Here is a 22,095-nt window from a genome sequence, read left to right on the forward strand (position 1 = left end):
CTTTACCAGAGGTATGGTTTGCAAATATATTCTACTATTCTGTAGGTTGTCTGTCTATCATGTTAATTATTTTCTTGGCTGCGTGGAGATTTTTAGTTTGATGTAATCCCATTTGTCTATTTTTGTGTTTGTTGTCTATGTTTTGGGGCTCATATCCAAAAAAATCATTGCCCAGACCAAAGTCTTGGAGCTTTCACCATATGCTTTCATCTTGCAGTTTCACAATTTCTAATCCCTATGTTTAAGTCTTTAATTCATTTTGAATTGGTTTTGGATATAGTGTTAGATATGGGTCCAATTTCATTCTGCTGAATGTGGATATCCAATTGTCCCCAAATGACTAATTGCAGAGACTGTCATTCCCCATTGTTTTTGGCATCTTTGTCAAAATTATTGGATTGACTTATGGGCTCTCAATTCTGTTTCAATGAACAGTAAATGTGCTTTTATGCCATTACCATGCCACTATAATTACTATAGTTTTGTAGTATATTTTGAAATCAGGGAATGCAATGCTTTGTTCTTTTTGCTCAAAATTGTTTTGGCTATTCAGGCCCTTTTGTAGTTCCATATGAATTTGAAGACTGTTTTTCTATTTTTGTAAAGAATGTCTTGGTGTTTTGATAGGATTACATTGAATATGTAAATTTCTTTGGGTAGTATAGTAATTTTAACAACATTAATTTTTCTAATCTATGAATAGAGGATATCTTTTTATGTATTTTTGTGGTATATAGTTACTTATATCAATATTTTATAGTTTTCAGTGTACACGTCTTTCATTTTCTTGGATAAATTTACTCCTAAGTATTTTATTTTTTGATGCTGTTGTACATGGGGTTGTTTTCTTAGCTTCTTTTTCAGATAGTTCATTGTTATTTTACAGAAACACTACCAATTTTTGTATGTTGCATTTGTATCTTGCAAGTTTACTTAATTTATCAGTTTTAACAGTTTTCCTGTGAATTCTTAGGCTTTTCTGTGTATAAGGTCAGATCATCAGTAAACAGAAACAACATCTTCTTCCTTTCATATTTTGATAGATTTTTTTTTTTTTTTTTTTTTTTTTTTTTTTTTGCCTAATTGCTAATTGGGTAGAACTTTTAATACTATATTGAATGGAGGTGACAAGAGTAGTCATACTTTATCTTTAGAGTTCACTGGGTAGTTCTAGAGATTAAAAATGGCAAAAATTTACACCAAAAAGTGATATAAAAATGACTCTTTAAAAGCGTTCAATTTATCTTTTCTGGTAACATTTTATTCCAGCACTATGCTTTTCTCTTATATATGAGTATAGGTGGTTGTGATGTTGGTATTGGCACCAACATTTTGGTGTTCATACATGTTCTTATACACTGATTTCTGAATAAAACTTAACATAGACTGTTACTTAATTCTCATTATATGAGAATTGCCATGAAGCCAATAAAAATCTGCCTAATGATTTTCCTGGATAATGGTCATTTTCTTATTTGATATTATGTCCATGTTCCTGTGGACATGAGTGAAGAGAAGATGTTGATAAATTAAGTAAAATCCTTAATTCTCAGTTTCAGTTTCCTTATCTTTAAAACATGAAAAAAAGTCCTCTTATTTTTACCCAAGAGGATGATAGTATTATCTTCATGGCAGGTATTGATCTGTGCCCTTTATGCATTAACTCTGGTGAGAAAATTACCATAGAGGGGACAAAGAACACTCCACAGCATTTGTCAGTCATGATTTGATGCTTTATTTTCTCCTTTCTTCTTGAAAAATTTCAAGAGTAGGCAGCTGACCTTCCTCTGAACAGTTTCTTTTCTGCTATCATCACCTACAATTAAGTCTAAAACTTAATATGTCTAAGACATTACACATGTAATGGAAGAGGGTTAATAAGGGGAATAAAAGCTCCAAGAGAATTAAATCACATTAAATAGGACAGTTGGGCCATAGTGCACTCTGTCTGGAGAATTAACAACGTACTGTTCAGGCTGGTGGAAGAGATCAGTTTGTACTTCCTTATATGTGAGTGTGTTAGGTTCAAAAAGAGAAGAAATAATACAATTTCCAGAAGGAAAGATATATTGATGACAGATGTAGTAGGTTAGTGCCAGGCCCACATGGCCTTAAATTCCTATATCAGTTCTGTGTGTCCATCCCCCTGCTTTCTCATTTTTTGCTCTTAACCACTTTCTCCTGAAGCCTTTAGAAGGCTGCCCTTGGGTACTGGGGCCATATCTGGAATCAAGCTCCTAAGAGTTTTACATCCCCTACCTCAGGGCAACCTGTAGCTAATGGCTATTTAGTGTGGAAGTCCAAAGACTCATCTTTTTTTCTTCCGGTAGGACAAACTAGGGTATACTTTACATTCTACCAAGATCTAGTGGAGTCTGGGATTTCAATTGACATTGTACCCTTATTTTGCTTTTCTTTCTTTTCTATCTTGCCTAATCCACCTTCTTACTAATGTATCCTTATAAACACTTTCTTTATTATACATTTGCATGCAAATTCTTAGCCTAAGGTCTGTTTTGGGGACAACCTGAACATAGACAATAGACTACCATAACTTCTTAGCTTTTATTTAATAACTTAAATCACACTTGATAGGCACCCTCTATTTAAATCCAATGAGCACATACTTTATAAAGAAATATTAACCAACCTGTCAACAAATGCATGGTGAAGAAGGAAGATGGGATCGTTGGCAGATCCCTGTACCTGGGACATTGTTCCATTCATATAGATGTGCAAGGCATTGTGCATGCTGCTTTGAGAGGCATCTGCTATCCCAGTAAGTGGACTAGCAAATCCTGTTCAGTAAAAAAAATGAAAAAAAAAATTTACTTTAATGACTAAAAACCCAAGTGATTATCCCATTTGATTTATAACTATAACTTAAAGCCCAATTCAAAATATAAAATCAAAAATAAAATTCATTCCTCATTGAGACTCTTTACATTCTGGATACCCAATGTGTATTCAATAAATATTTGTGGAATTAAATGGCCTCAATTTGGGTAAAATAGACTGCTTAACCAGATAAAAGAGGCTGAGCCAGTTTGTGTTCCCTCCTGTTCCTTCTGCCTATAATTTCTGTTTCAGTATGCACAAGTCATAGGAACATTTTATAATAACCAGCAGTCACTTTCACTTCAGTCTGTAACAACACTCACAGCAGATCTTTTCAGACTGTTATGTATCCCCTTGCTTTCCAGTTCTGGAGAATACTTTACGTTTGGTTTCTGGTTCCAGAGAAAGCGTAAAATTTGTGACTTTTCACATTTCAATTCCTCTTTCACAGGAACATCTTTCATATCAGTTCATAATGTGTTTGATTTTACAAAACATTCATTTCAAAAATAATCAGAACTCCAATAAATATTTCCGTTTATTACATCAGCATCAGTAATAATGGGAAAATGTTTAAGAAGAGCTATTATTTTCTAAATGTTGAGTATGCTAAATGTTTATCGTGACATATGTTCTTCAATCTTTACAGTAACTGTGTTGGTGAGAAATTATTATCCCTATTCAAAGAAAACTGAGGTTCAGAGAAGTTCTGAGTTTACCAAACTACCCAGGTAGAGTTGGGATTTTAATCTGTATCAATTAGACGCTAAGATATGAGCTCTTGGAATTTTATGTTCTCTCTCATATGCCCATTAACAAGAGGAAGAGGAAGGTGACTTTTTGTGCCCACTCAGGCAAAACTGAGAGTTAGGACCAGAAAAAGAAGTTTGAATAACAAAATTGAATTGTAAACAGGAACCAAGTTGGGGGAACATGACAAAGGTCATTCAGAATTTAGAAATATCAAGCAAGCAGAAATTGTGAATAAGATTGTAATGTAAACCAGTTATAACAGAAACAGTGAAAAAAATTAGGATTTAGGCAGGGAGGTTCTAGCTTTATTTCATACAAGTAGAACTATTTTATTGGCAATATCTTCCTTATTAAATGTGCAGTTCTTAATTTTTGCACCACATGCCTTGTGCTCGCCCACTAATATGGCTCATAGTGTTTCTGCCCCTTTAGGTAGTGGTGTTTTTCCCTCCTTTTACCTCCTTTTGAACTTATTTTATTCATTCTGGGAGACCATATCAATCCGTGATCCCTCTGAAAGATTAGCCTAAGAACATGCATGTCCCTCTCCTTTATACAGGTTTGTCTATGACAACTTCTGTGAATATATATACATGACAATCTGTGTAGAGATTTTTCTAGATCTTGACATAATTTTATGTGACATTTAGAAAGATCTGACCAATTAAGTACCTCCATTATGACAGAAACGGGAAAAAGGGCTTAGAGGGGGCAAAGAACTTGTCTAAGGTAAAATAACAAGTTGGAGGTTAAGGTTAGAGCAGATACCTGTTTTAGTATAGAACTTATGCTCCTAAATACAATGGTTTACTTCCTTTGCTATGTAGCAATAAATCATGTCACTGAGGACAATGTTCTGCATAGAAGTTCTTTTCAAGATTTTATCTTTGAGTAGCACCAAATGAAAAATTTAAAACCACTTACACTCTCACACTTTTTAAAGTAGGTCCCAAACTGATTTTTTTAATTTAAAATAATTTAAAATAATTTTTTAATTTTTTTTATTTTTCATTGGTATTTAACAATTGTACATATCTTTGGGGTACATGTGATATTTTGATGCCTATAATGTACAAAGTATAATGATCATATCAGAGTAATCAGAATATCGATCACCTCAATCATTTATCTTTTCTTTGTGTCGGGAATCTTACAAAGCTTCTCTTCTAACTATTTAAAAATATACAATAAATTGTTGTTAACTATAATTTTCCTACTGTACTATCAAATTGTTTTAATCATAATCATAAATAGTTTCAGAGGATATAATACAAGGATACTGCAAACAGTGTCAATTTAAAATGAACATATATTATTACTTTCCAAAAATGTATCCACCATGATTGTTTGATACCATCATCCACATCAAAAACAACTTAAACTCTTCTTTGATAGTCTGTAACTTTCTGGAGTTACCTTTTTATACTTGAACTTGTATTTGCATACTATTTGTCTACACAATTATATCTAAATGTTATATATGTTATGCTTAAATTATTTAAAACATATTAGTGATGATTAATGAGATGTTAGTCTAAGGATACAAAATTTTTGTTAGATAGGAGGAATAAGTTCAGGAGATCTATCACACAACATAGTGATTATAGTTAATAACAATGCATGGTATACTTAAAAATTGCTAAGAGAGTAGATTTTAAATGTTCTTACTACCCAAATAAGTATGTGAGGCAACAGATATTTTAAGTAGCTTGATTTAGCCATTTCCCAATGTATACATACATCAAAACATCATGTGATGCACCATAAATATATACAACTTTTATTTATAAATTTTAAAAAGAGAAAATAATAAGCAGCCTGCCAAAATTCTCTGTAACAAAAATAGGTATATCAAGTATATTCTAAATTTTAAAAAATAAATAACTGCCAGGAAACTTTGTTCTTATAAATAAGTAGATAAGGGTAAAGAAATTTTTTATACAAATTTTACTTACTTTTTAGAACTCATTTGAGCTAAATAAGCTAATAAAGATACAATCCAGCAAAAAAATAGTTTTTACAATTTGATCCATCAACTGACAACTCAAGCAAAACTTATTTGATAAAAGCAATTTCACAAATGATGAATTTATTTATAAACTACTCAACTCTTAAGAAGTTTGTTGCCTAGTAATTAAAGTTATACATGTTGGCAATACTAGCACAAATATTTTGGATTTCCCACTTGTCAAACACTCTGGAAGTTTTTCCCATTCTGGGAGCAGATTGTATTGCAAATGAATTCAGAATAGGTGGAAGATAGGCTCTTCTGAAACATCGGAGAAGGGAGATTTTGAAAGGAGAGTGGGTGAAGGAGAATCTTCAGGAGTCTTCTCAATAAGATTCATTTGGAAAAGTATACTTGGAAGGATGAGCTACCCCTTAGAAAGTCTTTGTGAACCTGCAGTAGTGTATCTATGCCACTTTGAAGATACTGCTGTAAAAAGATTTTTAGAACTGAGTAGAACTTGGCTTACATTCTATGTTACATACTGGAAGTCCTTGTCAAGTTATTTATATTTTGGGGGCTTCAGTGGTAAGAGAGGAAGTAAATAATGTCCACTTATCAGTTGGTAGCAAGGATTAATTTTGATAGCAGTTATAAAAGCAACTAGTATAGATCTGGTGCAAAGTGAATACTCCCTGAGTAGTAACTGTTATTTCTCTAATCATGTTGCATGTGATAAATGGGTGCTGCTAACCAAGAATATGGTGCACTCCCAATGCAAAACTGTATCTTTTGCTGCAACTCCACACCATTAGGTACCACTCTAGCATCACGCATCTCCCTCCTTCCTGAACTTAATTGTTCTGTAGAAACCTGGCTGCTGACTGTCCACATCCTGTGTCAGGTGCTCTTAGGTGTCTTAGGAACTAGAACGGACTGACATTTTAAGAGCGTTTTCAGCCAGGCTAGTATTTCATTATTCATTACTATACTGACCTGACAGATGTCACATCGAGAAAACCCTCTAATATTATTAAGAAAAAAAAAAAAAAGGCCGGGCGCGGTGGCTCAAGCCTGTAATCCCAGCACTTTGGGAGGCCGAGACGGGCGGATCACGAGGTCAGGAGATCGAGACCATCCTGGCTAACACGGTGAAACCTCGTCTCTACTAAAAAATACAAAAAACTAGCCGGGCGCGGTGGCGGGCGCCTGTAGTCCCAGCTACTCGAGAGGCTGAGGCAGGAGAATGGCGTGAACCCGGGAGGCGGAGCTTGCAGTGAGCTGAGATCCGGCCACTGCACTCCAGCCTGGGCGGCAGAGCGAGACTCCGTCTCAAAAAAAAAAAAAAAAAAAAAAAAACAGCTAAAGAAAAAGTACACAGAGTTTGTCAGAGTATATTGTGATATGTGCTTAGAAATAACATAAAGCCCCAGGTTGAACCAAGATTCTTTTAATACATACCAGATTAATATAAACAGTTGTAAACAGTTTTATTATATTAACAATTTTAAACAAACTATGTATATATTGTCTATTCAAATAGACTAGAAACACCTCAGAATTAGAGATCAAATTGTTTATTTTGATTTTTGATAATTGAAATCAGAGACTTGAACATCTTCATATTTAAAAGATAAACAAATATAAAATACTTCTCAATCTTTCACTTATGTATCCCACAGAGATTGGGAATAGGAGAGAGAATTTCCATAAAACCTACAAGGTAATTTTAGAGAGCTCTACTCTGGCACCTGTCAAGTGACAAAACAGAGAAAATGTTATGAATGACAAATAATCTAAAAATATGAAAAACTCTTTTCTATTTTATTTTTTCAAAGAGTTCATTTTCTTGGTTGGTAAAGTCAACTTGAAAAAAAATAGAAATAATTACTCCAACTTCAGTGGCTTCTCTGTCTGAGATTTGACTCAATTTTGGAAGAATAAGTCAAAGAGGAAATTCTAGGTACTCCAAAATAGTGCCCATATATATCCAGCTTTTCAAATATCTTTCATGTAAATAATCTCATTTGAATCTCAGGGCTACTTGTGATATGAATATTATCACTACCTCAATTTTACAAATGTGAAAACTACGGTTTATAGAAGTTAAGTAACAAATAATTAAAGCTAGTAATTGGGGAATCAATTATCTGAACCATTGATTCCAATACCTGTGCTCCTGTTTGCATATACTGCTGGGTAGTGTCTGTACTGACTTACCCTTGGAAATTTCTTTGCACTATACCCCTGCAATGAATTTGTGGACTTGTCGGTTTTAGCTACCAAATTACAGCAAGGTGCAAAATGTGTTATTATCTCAACCTTGTCCAGGAATTCTTCATGGAAAGAAATTTTAATGAGCCAGTAGGGACATTGTTAGTCACAGATGCCAAAATAGCTCAATGTTCTTTGTGAAGGGCAGTAAGAGTTCCCCCAAATTATGTTATGCCTTAACATTTGCAAGTTACATTCCTATACGAAATTAATAAACCCAGTTTCAGATCAATGGCAACAATAGAATTTTTTTTTTTTTTTTTTTTTTTGAGATGGAGTCTCGTTCTGTTGCCTAGGCTGGAGTGCAGTGGTGCGATCTCAGCTTACTGAAACCTCCACCTCCCAGATTCAAGAGATTCTCCTGCCTCAGACTCCAGAGTAGCTGGGATTACAGGCGCAAGCCGCATGCCCGGCTAATTTTTGTATTTTTAGTAGAGATGGGGATTCCCCATGTTGGCCACACTAGCCTCAAACTACTGACCTCAGGTGATCCACCCTCCCTGGCCTCCCAAAGTGCTGGGATTACAGGTGTGAGCCACTGTGCCTGGCCCCCAACAATAGAAAATTTCAACTAGTTGATCTCTTTTTGCTCTTTTCTTCCCTAATACCACTCTGAAAAGTTTATGTTTGTTTCTTTTTAATATTGATGCTTATCTCTCACACCTGGAGATTCAGATATAACTGGTTTAGAATGGGACTCAGGCACTTGGAGTTTGAAAACCATTCTGGGTCGTTCTAACATGTGACCAGGGTTGCACTGCACTAAATTAAGCTAAATTGATCTCCATTCTCTAAACCTGAGCTCATGCTTCAAAAACTTTACCTCTGGATATATGATTTCCTTGGTGTGAAATTTTCACCTTCTATATTCTGACACCAAAAATGTTTCTACCTTTAAAATCTTACACTATAAACTTATGCCTTCACATATTTTCTTACTGGTAACTCTTCCATGTTCCTTTGAAAAGTAAGAAATTGAGCAACGACTTTGTAACAGTCACTGGCTAGGCATTGGCACATATATCACCTCATATAATTCCATATTTTTCTGTTTAGGAAGATGAGTTACAGATGTTGCACTTTAATCACACCTGTTAAGAGTTTGAAATGTGAAAACGTGTGTAGTTAAATCTTCAGAAGAACAGAGCACATTTAATTTAGTGAATTTCATTTAAGTGCATTTTAACCTATTTTAACATTTCATAGTGTTTCAGAGATAGAACTGGAGAAAAGGAAATAAAAAGAAGATAGAAAATGTATATTAGTGCATCTGAAGATTTTTTTAAAAGTGACTTTAGACCCACTGACTTATATTCCTCCAATTTACTCTCCTAATGTGCAACTTGATTGAGGAATTAAGTACACAGCTACAAAAGGTTACGCACAATGGTTTTAGGAGGCTGTATTTGATGGCTGAATACTTTGAAAAGGCTTGTAATTTAAACTACTTACAGAAGAAATACACAATTGCAGATCAAAAAAACATTTTTGGATCTAAGCAAGTCCCTAGATACACGAGAAGCATTAACGTTCAACCAACTTCCAGTTTGCTCAAAGTGCTAGCTCTACAGCCATAAATGTAATTAATTAGCATTTTTGTTTATTAGAAAATACTTTTGACTCAGGAGATTTCTTTGATTATGAGGAATAGAGTAACGAAGCAAATGCAGTGGTGCATGAGTGTTTCATACTATGTAATTATTATAGCATAGCCCAGGGCACAAACACTCCACGTATTTTGTGGTTTTCAAAAATGTGGTCCCAGAGTCAGCAGCATCCCATGTAAACTTGTTACAAATACAAATCCTCTAGCCCTAACATTGAATCACTGAACAGAAAGTCAAGTGGGGACCCATCACATGTGTTAACCAGTTCTCCAAGTGATTCTAATGCACAATAAGGTTCAAAAACAGCTGCTTTCATTCTTTTCGTTGTTTGCACAAAGACAATGATTAATCACAATGAATCATAAGTCATCTCTATAAATTCAATAAAGTTTGTGTTATTAAGGTGTTTATTATTTTAAGTGGGTTTCTCTACTTGTTAATCTCGGGGTTTGTGTTTTCTCTACTACTTAATTACCTCTCTACAACAAAGATTACTGCTATTACTACACCTTCTATTCCTATGTGGTAGGTGCTAGAATGTGTTTCCTTAAGTTTTTATGGAACTTCATCTTCATAGTAACTCTTTTTTTGTTTTGTTTTGTTTTTGTGTTTTGTTTTTTTGAGACGGAGTTTCGCTCTCGTTGCCCAGGCGCTGGAGTGCAGTGGCACGATCTCTGCTCACTGCAACCTCTGCCTCCCAGGTTCAAGCGATTTTCCTGCCTCAGTCTTCTGAGTAGCTGGGATTACAGGCACCTGCCATGCCCAGCTATCTTCATAGTAACTCTGTAAAGAAGATACTATTCAACCAACTTTCAGATGTTGAAACTAAGGCCCAAAGAGGATACGTGGTTTATCTAAGGTTATTCAGTAATGATATAGTTTGGATATGTGTCCTCGCCCAAATGTCATGTTGAAATGTAATCACCACTTTTGGAGGTGGGGCCTGGTGGGAGGTAATTTGATCATGGGGCAAATTTCTCATGAATAGTGTAGTACCATCCCTTTGATGCTGTTCTCACAATAGTGAGTGAGTTCTCGCAAGATCTGATGATTTAAAAGTGTGTGACACCTGCTACGCTTCACGCTGGCTCCTGCTCGGGCCATATAAGAGGCGTGCTCTCTTTGCCTGCTACCGTAATTAGAAGTTTCAGCCTCCGTAGAAGCCAGGCAGATGTTAGCACTATGCTTCCTGTACAGCCTACAGAACTGTGAGTAAATATGACCCTTTAAAAAAAAAATTACTCAGTCTGAAGTATTTCTTTAAAGCAATGTGAGAATGACCTAATACAAGCAGATAAGTAGCAGGGTCAGAATTTCGGCCAATTATCTGCCAAACTTCCAAGCTTTGCTCTTAATTATTCTGTTACATTCTTTCAGTTAATATAAAGCCATTAGTTGCAATAAAATTTAAAATAGACAATAGATGTTCTGTTCCAGTTATGATAGTCTCTTTATTTCCCTTAATTCTTGTCATATCCATTGGGATAAAAAGCTGAAACCCAGCTTTTTCATAATGTACTCTCTTGGGTTAGAAAAGGCCCTATCATGGTGGTTCTTACTCTCTGGATGAAAATTTCATCAGCTTCCTATCACAGGACTCCAGGGCACATGGTCGACTGGATCAACCAGACTCCTATTTTAAGTATCAAAGAAGGCAAGAATTTTTGGCAGTGTCACCAAGATATTGTATAAGACCAAATGCCCACATAATTTTGCCTAATTTTCGTTCTTATCAAATTTAATTTTTTTACTACATTGTAAGAATTTGTAGAAGGATATAATTTCATCCTAACGGTTGCTTTTAAAAGCATTCTGTCAGGCTGGGCATGGTGGTTCACGCCTGTACTGAGGCCGAGACGGGTGGATCACTTGACGTTAGGAGTTCAAAACCAGCCTGGCCAACGTGGTTTCTCTACTAAAAATATAAAAATTAGCCGGGGGTGGTGGTACATGCCTGTAGTCCCAGCTACTCAGGAGGCTGAGGCAAGAGAATCGTTTGAACCTGGGAGACGGAGGTTGCAGTGAGCTGAGATCACAGCACCGCACTCCAGCCTGGGCAATAGAGTGAGATTGTCTCAAAAAAAAAAAAAAAAAAAAAAAAAAATCATTATATCATTCTGCTGCTCTTTGCTGCTCTTTACACTTTGGCTGTAAGTTTAATTTAGGATTAATATTTTCCTGAAACAATTTTTGTCCAGTTTGAGTCTCAAGTACTAGTCTATTATTTAGAATTTGGTTTCTATATAGGGCTTGAAAATTACAGTGTGTGCATCAGCATGCAAGACAGTAATTTTAAGGAACTTTTACTATTGCAGTAAAAGGATGGTTCTAAGAAATTTACAAATACTGACTTATGTAATATTCACAACATATGAGGTAGGTATTGTGATTATCATCACTTTGTAAGTGAGGAACCTCAAGCAACGGCAGGTTATTCTTACAAAAGTCATTTAACTAGTAAGTGATAGTGCTGGAATTTAAACCCAGGTAGTCCAACTCTTAACCACTTCTCTCTAACTGCATCTAAAACTTGGCTTTTCTATTTGGAACACTTGAGGATATGATCTCCCTTGCTAATGATCCAAGTTTTCTACCTGTTAGCTCTGTAACATTGTCAAGTTAGATAAATTCTCAGAATCTCAGTTTCCTCATTTATAAATTGTGCTTAATAATAAATATGGCATAAGACTTTTAAGAGGAATAATTAAGATAATGGATGTGAAAGGTGTTTAGAAAAGTAGGATTGTAGTGATGTTAACAGTTGTTATTAATTACAGAGGCTATCTGGTAATTTGTAAGCTTATTTTGTAAAGATACAGGAAAGCATTTGTCAATTTTCCTCCTTTTCTTCTTTGTACTTTACTGAAACTGTTCCAGCTCATTCTTGGTGATATCAGATCAACAATAAAAACTTCTCTGACAAAAAATATTTGGTTAGGTTCCTTCATTTAATGACACTTATATTTGCCTCTTTTAATCATTTATTTTCTTTGGATTATAATTGGTTTTTCACAATCTAGTTCTTAATTATATTAAGTTTCAAGAGGGCAGAATCTGTCATTATTTATTCCTAGTATATTGCAAAGTATCTGTATATAGTAGATACTCTGTAAATGATTTTTAATCAATAAATATGAGGCATATATTTCTCTTTCTAAAACATGTAGCTTTATTTGCCGGCATAATTTTAAAATCAATTAAGTTAACTTTTGAAGATTCCCATAATGTTCTAAGGTTTATGTCTTTGAGTAAGATTGATGATGGCTTTGAATTTGACCCTTATGTTTTTATGTTATAGACTTTTCTCTCAATAGTCTCCTGATGGAATGATTAAGTGAATAGAGACAAAACCCTGAACAACCTACATGAAAAATAGTTTTGGCATTGTTCAGCATGGAGGAGATAACAGTAGATGTTAGGATAAAAGAGATAGGTGATTCTTCACTCTAAAAAAGTAGTTAATAGAAATAATTATTCACCCATAAAACATGGAATAAATTTTTGGGAAATACCATGGGGAAAGAAGAATATATAATGATTATGGAAAACAGAATAGCATGACCTTTTTCCGTGTGGTAGAAAATGGAATAACATTGGAAACTATTTCAGAAAGAGTAAGGCAAGTAAGCAATGGTAAGAAAGATAAAATTATCTGTTCTTTCACAGTTAAGAATTGAGGCCTCAATGAAAATGAGGCATCCCAGCCCAGCCCAGAACTAAAGTTCAGGAATTACTGGATCCTAGAGGGAAAAATAAAACAATGAAGAGACTCAGAAAGACCCAAGACATATCCGTTCACGGTGTTCAAAAAACCAATTTCCCTTAACTCCTGGATGCACAACCAACGTCACATTTATATGTGGCCCTGTGAATAAGTAGTGGTCAATGACATGTGGGCAGAAGGTAGGTGGGCCACTTCAAGGCTTGGCCTATATATTTCTCACAATTCTTCATATATCCTCATACTCTGTCTCCCAGGAAGATGGACAAGATACGTCAGATAATTGGGGGACAGTAGACTCACTAACATAGCCATAGGAAAAGTCACTCACCAACCAGAAATATGCAAATTGGACTTTGTATGAGCAAGAAATTCATTTTTATTGGATTAGACCATTAAGATTTTGGCATGCATTTGTTACACTGCGTAGCATTGCTTACTCTAATACGTTCCACTTCCTAAGTGATATAGTAATAAATGCTCACAATTTTAATAATTTAAAAGGTCTAGAGTTAAAGAGAGACTTTAACACTTCATTTCTACTATATTTCTACTGTAGTAGAAACACTTATTTTTACTATAGAACTAATGTTTTACATGAAATTTAAAACAACACTGTGACAGAACATTAAGGTAAGAGTGTTTGATTTTTATTTCAAATATTTTACAAAACACGAGTAAAAGATTGTGGCAAAGACTACTACTTTTTTCACAAATACTATTTTTTTCTTTTTTTCCTAATAAATAATCTAAATGTTGTTGGACACACGGCCACTGGTTCGAGATAACATCCTCCAGTTTAAGCTAAATGTTACCATGTCTGTTTGATCATGATAAGAAACACTTCTAAATAATTCCTTTAAAGAAAAATAGTAATGCACTATTCTGCCCACTTTCCCCTTTTCAGTTAGGGTGAAAACATTAGGATGAAGATTGAGAGATGGAAGCTATGAGTTAAGGATGACGGAATTGCACTACTAGATCTTGAAGATCTAACTTCATGTCATTTCATAACAGCAAAATCAACTTCTGTTTCTTTAAAGGCATATTATTTGGGTTTTCTTTTCTTTTTCTTTTTTTTTGGGGGGTGGAGGGGGGAGATGGAAGTCTCTGTCTGGACCTCCCGAATAGCTGAGACTACAGGAGTGCACCACCATGCCTGGGTAATTTTTTTTTTGTATTTTTAGTAGAGATGGGATTTCACCATGTTGCCCAGGCTGGTCTCAAACTCCAGAGCTCAGGCAATCAGTCAACCTCAGCCTTGGGTTTTCAATACCATAAAGTGAGCCCCACTTAATAGAAAGTGAAATAGGCTAATTCAGCAAAATTCCATGAAATGAATGGCAGATAGAAACTCAGAAGGAACAATTTGAGCCACAGTTGCTTTTAGTGTACATACAGTAATATTCCTTACTCTGCTTAACTGCCATCCTTTAAGTATATCACCTATAAATCTGATGCTTTTTCTTAGTGCATTTTCTTCTGTTTATTTATACACTAAAGTCACAATTCCAGATTCATAAGCTTTCACACCTTGTATTGGTAAGTGAAGTCATTCACTGCACAAAATCTGAATTTACTGCATGATGAAAAAGAAAAATAAATATGGTTTCAATTAACATTATTGATGAAAGATACCAAAATCCTAGTATGTTATATATATCCTAAAAATTATTTTCTTCATTATAATAATATAGTAACAGAGGTTTTCTATATTTAACAAACATTATCTTAGTTGATACTTACATAAACAGAGATAGAACATAAATACTATCTTTATAAATAAAAAACATGAGCTGTATGAAGTTAAATGACTTACGGAGGGTCTTGTGTCTTTAGTATTAATGATCTCTCTCCAAAAATGGTAGGATTCTTATGACATTTCTAAACATTTCTTAGTAACAGTATGAACACTATTTGATTGACAGGTGCACTCAAAGCCCAGACTTCACCACTGGGCAATATATCTGTGCAACACAATCACAATTGTACCCCTAAATCTATAAAAAAATTTAAGTTAAAATAGATTATTTTAATGGATTGCTTAGACTCAAATTTTTAAAGCCAATGGGATGTAGCCATTTATTTTTTGCCAAAGCAATAATTTTTATTTTATTTTTATTATACCTGGGTACATGTGCACAATGAGCAGGTTTGTTACATAGGTATACATGTGCCATGTTGGTTTGCTGCACCCGTCAACTCATCATTTACATTAGGTATTTCTCCTAATGCTATCCCTCCCCCAGGGCCCCACCCCCAAACAGGGCCCGGTGTGTGATGTTCCCCTCCCTGTGTCCATGTGTTCTCATTGTTCAGCTCCCACTTATGAGTGAGAGTATGTGGTGATTGGTTTTCTGTCCTTGTGATATTTTGCTTAGAATGATGGTCTCCAGCTTCATCCTTGTTCCAGCAAAGCACATGAACTCATCATTTTCTATGGCTGCATAGTATTCCATGGTGTATATGTGCCACATTTTCTTTATCCAGTCTATCATTGATGGGCATTTGGGTTGGTTCCAAGTATATGCTATTATAAACAGTTCCGCAATAAACATATGTGTGCATGTGTCTTTATAGTAGCGTGATTTATAATCCTTTGGGTATACCCAGTAATGCAATGGCTGGGTCAAATGGTATTTCTAGTTCTAGATCCTTGAGGAATCACCATACTGTCTTCCACAATGGTTGAACTAATTTACACTCCCACCAACAGTGTGAAAGGGTTCCTATTTCTCTACACCCTCTCTAGCATCTGTTGTTTTCGGACTTTTTAATGACTGCCATTCTAACTGGTGTGAGATGGTATCTCGTTGTGGTTTTGATTTGCATTTCTCTGATGACCAGGGATGATGAACATTTTTTTCATATGTCTGTTGACTGCATTAAATGTCTTCTTTTGAGAAGTGTCTGTTCATATCCTTTGCCCACTTTTTGATGGGGTTGTTTTTTTCTTGGAAATTTGTTTAAGTTCTTTATAGATTCTGGATATTAGCCCTTTGTCAGTTGGATAGATGGCAAAAATTTTCTCCCATTCTCTAGGTTGCCTGTTCACTCTGATGATATTTCTTTTGCTGCGCAGAACCTCTTTAGTTTAACTGGATTCCATTTGTGTATTTTGACTTTTGCTGTCATTGCTTTTGGTGTTTTAGTCATGAAGTCTTTGCCCATGCCTATATCCTGAATGGTATTGCCTAGGTTTTCTTCTAGGGTTTTTATGGTTTTAGGTCTTACATTTAAGTCTTTAATCCATCTTGAGCTAATTTTTGTGTAAGGTGTAAGGAAGGGATACAGTTTCAGCTTTCTACATATGGCTAGCCAGTTTTCCCAACACCGTTTGTTAAATAGGGAATCCTTTCCTCATTGCTTGTTTTTGTCAGATTTGTCATAGATCAGATGGTTGTAGATGTGTGGTGGTATTTCTGAGGCCTCTGTTCTGTTCCATTAGTCTATATATCTGTTTTGGTACCAGTGTCATGTTGTTTTGGTTAGTGTAGCCTTGTAGCATAGTTTGGAGTCAGGTAGCATGATGCCTCCAGCTTCGTTCTTTCTTGCTTAGGATTGTTTTGGCTATGCAGGCTCTTTTATGGTTCCATATGATCTTTAAAGTAGTTTTTTCCAATTCTGTTAAAGTCAGTGGTAGCTTGATGGGGGATAGCATTGAATCTATAAATTATCTTGGGCAGTATGACGATTTTCACAATATTGATTCTTCCTATCATGAAAGGTTCTTCCATTTGTTTGTGTCCTCTTTTATTTTATTGAGCCGTGATTTGTAGTCCTCCTCGAAGAGGTCCTTAACATCCCTTGTAAGTTGGATTCCTAGGTATTTTATTCTCTTTTTAGTAATTATGAATGGGAGTTCACTCATTATTTTGTTCTCTGTTTGTCTAATATTGGTGTATAAGAATGCCTGTGATTTTTGCATATTGATTTTGTATCCTGAGGTTTTGCTGAAGTTGCTTATCAACTTAAGGAGATTTTGCGCTGAGACAATGGGGTTTTCTAAATATACAATCATGTCATCTGCAAACAGACAATTGGACTTCCTCCCTTCCTATTCCAATACCATACCCTTTATTTCTTTCTCTTGTCTGATTGCCCTGGCCAGAACTTCCAAAACTATGTTGAATAGGAGTGGTGAGAGAAGGCATCCTTGTCTTGTGATGGTTTTCAAAGGGAATGCTTCCAGTTTTTGCCCATTCAGTATAATATTGGCTGTGGGTTTGTCATAAATAGCTCTTATTATTTTGAGATACATTCCATCAATACCTAGTTTATTTAGAGTTTTTAGTATGAAAGGCTGTTAAATTTTGTTGAAGGTCTTTTCTGCATCTGTTGAGATAATTAAGTGGTTTTTGTGATTGGTTCTGTTTATGTGGTGGATTTACATTTATTGATTTGCATATATTGAACCAGCCTTGCATCCCAGGGATGAAGCCAACTTGATTGTGGTGGATAAGCTTTTTGATGTGCTGCTGGATTCAGCTTGAGGATTTTCACATCGATGTTCATCAGGGATATTGGCCTAAAATTCTCTTTTTTTTTTTTTTTTGTGTCTCTGCCAGGCTTTGATATCAGGATGATGCTGGCCTCATAAAATGAGTTAAGAAGGATTCTCTCTTTTTCTATTGATTGGAATATTTTCAGAAGGAATGGTACCAATTCCTCTTTGTACCTCTGATAGAATTTGGCTGTGAATCCATCTGGTCCTGGACTTTTTTTGGTTGGTAGGCTATTTATTGCCTCAATTTCAAAACCTGTTATTGGTCTATTCAAAGATTTGAGTTCTTCCTGGTTTAGTCTTGGGAGGGTGTATGTGTCCAGGAATTTATCCATTTCTTCTAGATTTTCTAGTTTATTTGTGTAGAGGTGTTTATAGTATTCTCTGATGATAGTTTGCATTTCTGTGGGATTGGTGGCGATATCCCCTTTATCATTTTTTATCGCATTTATTTGATTCTTCTCTCTTTTCTCTTTGATTTGTCTTGCTAGTGGTCTATCAATTTTGTTGATCTTTTCAAAAAACCAGTTCCTGGATTCATTGATTTTTTTTTTTTTTAAGGGTTTTTTTGTGTCTCTGTCTCCTTCAGTTCTACTCTGATCTTAAGTTATTCCTTGTCTTCTGCTAGCTTTTGAATTTGTTTGCTCTTGCTTCTCTAGTTTTTAATAGTGATGTTAGGGTGTCAATTTTAGATCTTTCCTGTTTTCTCTTGTGGGCATTTAGTGTGATCAATTTCCCTCTACACACTGCTTTAAATGTGTCCCAGAGATTCTGGTACGTTGTGTCTTTGTTCTCAGTAGTTTCAAAGAACATCTTTATTTCTGACTTCATTTTGTTATTTACCCCAGTACTCATTCACGAGCAAGTTGTTCAGTTTCCATGTAGTTGGCAGTTCTCAGTGAGTTTCTTAATCCTGAGTTCCAATTTGATTGCACTGTGGTCTGAGAGACAGTTGGTTGTGATTCTGTTCTTTTACACTTGTTGCGGAGTGTTTATTGGTCAATTTTACAGTAAGTGTGATGTGGTGCCGAGAAGAATGTATATTCTGTTGATTTGGGGTGGAGAGTTCTGTAGATGTCTACTAGGTCTGCTTGGTCCAGAGCTGAGTTCAAGTCCTGGATATCCTTCTTGTTGATCTGTCTAATATTGACAGTGTGGTGTTAAAGTCTGCCACTATTATTGTGTGGGAGTCTACATCTCTTTGTAGGTCGCTAAGAACTTGCTGTATGAATCTGGGAGATCCTGTATTGGGTGCATATATATATTTAGGACAGTTAGCTCTTCTTGTTGAATTGATCCCATTTCCATTATGTACTGGCCTTCTTTTTTTCTTTTGCTCTTTGTTGGTTTAAAGTCTGTTTTATCAGAGACCAGGATTGCAACCCCTGCTTTTTTTTTTTTTTTTTTTTTTCTTTCCATTTGTTTGGTAGATCTTCTTCCATCACTTTATTTTGAAGTTATGTGTGTCTTGTCATGTGAGATCGGTCTCCTGAATACAGCACATTGATGTGTCTTGACTTTGCAATTTGCCAGTCTGTGTTTTTTAGTTGTGGCATTTAGCCCATTTACATTTAAGTTTAATATTGTTATGTATGAATATGATCTTGCCATTATGATGCTAGGTGGTTATTTTGCCCATTAATTGATGCAGTTTCTTCATAGCGTAGATGGTCTTTACAATTTGGTGTGATTTTGCAGTGTCTGGTACTGACTGTTCTTTTCCATGTTTACTGCTTCCTTCGGGAGCTCTTGCAAGGCAGGCCTAATGGTGACAAAATCTCAGCATTTGCTTGTCTGTAAAAGATTTTATTTCTCCTTCACTTATGAAGCTTAGTTTGGCTGGATATGAAATTCCAGGTTGAAAATTATTTTCTTTAAGAATGTTGAATATTGACCCCCCACTCTCCTATGGCTTGCAGAGTTTCTGCCAAGAGATCCCTTGTTAGTCTGATGGGCTTCCCTTTGTGGGTAACCCAACCTTTCTCTCTGGCTGCCCTTAACATTTTTTTCCTTCATTTCAGCCTCGGTGAATGTGACAATTATGTGTCTTGGGGTTGCTTTTCTCAAGGAGTATCTTTATGGTGTTCTCTGTATTTCCTGAATTTGAATGTTGGCCTGCCTTGCTAGGTTCGGGAAGTTCTTCTGGATAATATCCTGAAGAGTGTTTTCTAACTGGGTTCCATTCCCTGATCACTTTCAGGTACACCAATCAAACATAGGTTTGGTCTTTTCACATAGTCCAATATTTCTTGGAGACTTTGTTTGTTTCTTTTCACTCTTTTTTCTCTCATCTCATCTTCTTGCTTTATCTCATTAATTTGTTCTTCGATCACTGATATCCTTTCTTCTGGTTGATCGAATCCACTATTGAAGCTTGTGTATGTGTCACGAAGTTCTTGTACTGTGGTTTTCAGCTCCATCAGGTCATTTAAGATCTTTTCTTCACTGGTTATTCTAGTTATCCATTCATCTAACCTTTTCTCAAAGTTTTTAGCTTTCTTGCAATGGGTTCAAACATCCTCTTTTAGCTCGGAAATGTTTGTTATTACCCACCATCTGAAGCCTACTTCAGTCAATTCATCAAACTCATTCTCCATCCAGTTTTGTTCCCTTGCTGGTGACGAGCTGTGTTCCTTTGGAGGAGAAGAGGCATTCTGGTTTTTGGAATTTTCAGTCTTTCTGATCTGGTTTCCCCCCCGTCTTTGTGGTTTTATCTACCTTTGGTCTTTGATGTTGGTAACCTACAGATGGGGTTTTGGTTTGGATGTCCTGTTTTTTTGTTGTTGATGCTATTCCTTTCTGTTAGTTTTCCTTCTAACACGCCCCTCGGCTGTAGGTCTGGTGGAGTTTGCTTGACGTCCACTCCAGACCCTGTTTGCCTGGGTATCACCAATGGAGGCTACAGAACAGCAAATATTGCTGCCTGATCCTTCCTCTGGAAACTTTGTCCCAGAGGGGTACCTGCCTGTATGAGGTGTCTGTCAGCCCCTACTGGGAGGTGTCTCCCAGTCAGGCTACATGGGGTCAGGGACCTACTTGAGGAAGCTGTCTGTCTGATGTCAAAGCTCAAACACTGCTCCAAGAGCCACTGCTCTCTTCAGAACTGTCAAACAGGGACATGTAATTCTGCATAAGGTGTCTGATGCCTTTTGTTCAGATATGCCCTGCCCCCAAAGGTGGAACCTAGAGAGGCAGTAGGTCTTGCTGAGCTGCAGTGGGCTCCACCCAGTTCGAGCTTCCCTGCTGCTTTGTTTACACTGTGAGCATAGAATCACCTACTCAAGCCTCAGCAATGGTGGATACCCCTCGCCCTGCCAAGCTCCAGCATGCCAGGTCAATCTTAGACTGCTGCACTAGCAGTGAGCAAGGCTCCGTGGGCACGGGACCTGCTGAGCTAGGCATAGAAGGTCTGCTGGTTGCGAAGACTGTGGGAAAAACGCAGTATTTGGGCAAGAGTGTACTGTTCCTCCAGGTACGGTTACTCACAGCTTCCCTTGGCTAGGAAAGGGAAATTCCCCGACCCCTTGTGCTTCCCGGGTGAGGTGACACCCTGTCCTGCTTGGCTCGTCTTGCATGGGCTGCACCCACTGTCCAACCACTCCCAATGAGATGAACCACATACCTCAATTGGAAATGCAGAAATCACCCATCTTCTGCATTGATCTCCCTGGGAGCTATAGACCAGAGCTGTTCCTATTCTGTCATCTTGGAAACTCTCCCAAAGCAAGAATTTAAACTAAACTGAAAGTTGAGCAAAATGTCTTACGTTTGTTCTTACTTTACAATAACATAAATAGTGGACATAAAAATTGATTGATATGGAAAATCTTTTTTTATATACTAAAAAACAAAAATAAAAAGCAACTGCTAATGCTGGTGGATAAATAAAAACAATGTAAGTGTATCTAAGACGAATGATTACAAAGATCATTAGATATGTTTTAGAAGTACTTATACAATTAGGGATTTGGGTATATCGTAATGACTAATATTATAATGCATATTTTAAGGAAATCTCTGTAAATGATCCATAGATTCAGATGAATTGCATACAAATTATTGAGTAATTATTTTATTCTCTAGCACAATAATTATTCATCTCAAATTGGCAGGAAACAGAGTGATAATATCTTACATTATACATTTTTGTATAATGTAAAATTTAGAATAAAATCTGTATTGGAAGTCCTCCCTAAGTCTTTTCTCACATATATTGATAACTGTTGATATTATCTTGGATGGTGTTACACATTGGTTCTCTTCATGTTTATGCACCAAGAAAGTTCAATACATAAAAGTAAGAATTGCTCATTGCTTGACTGAAATAGGGTTCTTAATACTGCCTTTTATCTCATCTATCTATTTAAATGTAAATTTCAAATATTTGCCTTAACTTTGTCTTTTTAAAAACTTTTTATTTTGAGCTAATTATAGAATTATATGCAGCTGT

At 35.9% G+C, this 22,095-nt stretch overlaps 1 protein-coding gene across 1 annotated transcript in view; it reads right to left on the minus strand.

Annotated features, from left to right (window-relative positions):
- TYR (tyrosinase) overlaps positions 1-22,095 on the minus strand; it is a 119,086-nt gene that overhangs the window by 60,540 nt on the left and 36,451 nt on the right. Inside the window, exon 3 of the mRNA XM_003910524.3 lies at positions 2,651-2,798. Within this exon, the coding sequence (XP_003910573.3) occupies positions 2,651-2,798 (148 nt within the window). The remainder of the gene's footprint in view (positions 1-2,650; positions 2,799-22,095) is intronic.

The sequence above is a fragment of the Papio anubis genome, chromosome 12, assembly GCF_008728515.1.
Source record: "Papio anubis isolate 15944 chromosome 12, Panubis1.0, whole genome shotgun sequence".
Lineage (NCBI taxonomy): Eukaryota > Metazoa > Chordata > Mammalia > Primates > Cercopithecidae > Papio > Papio anubis.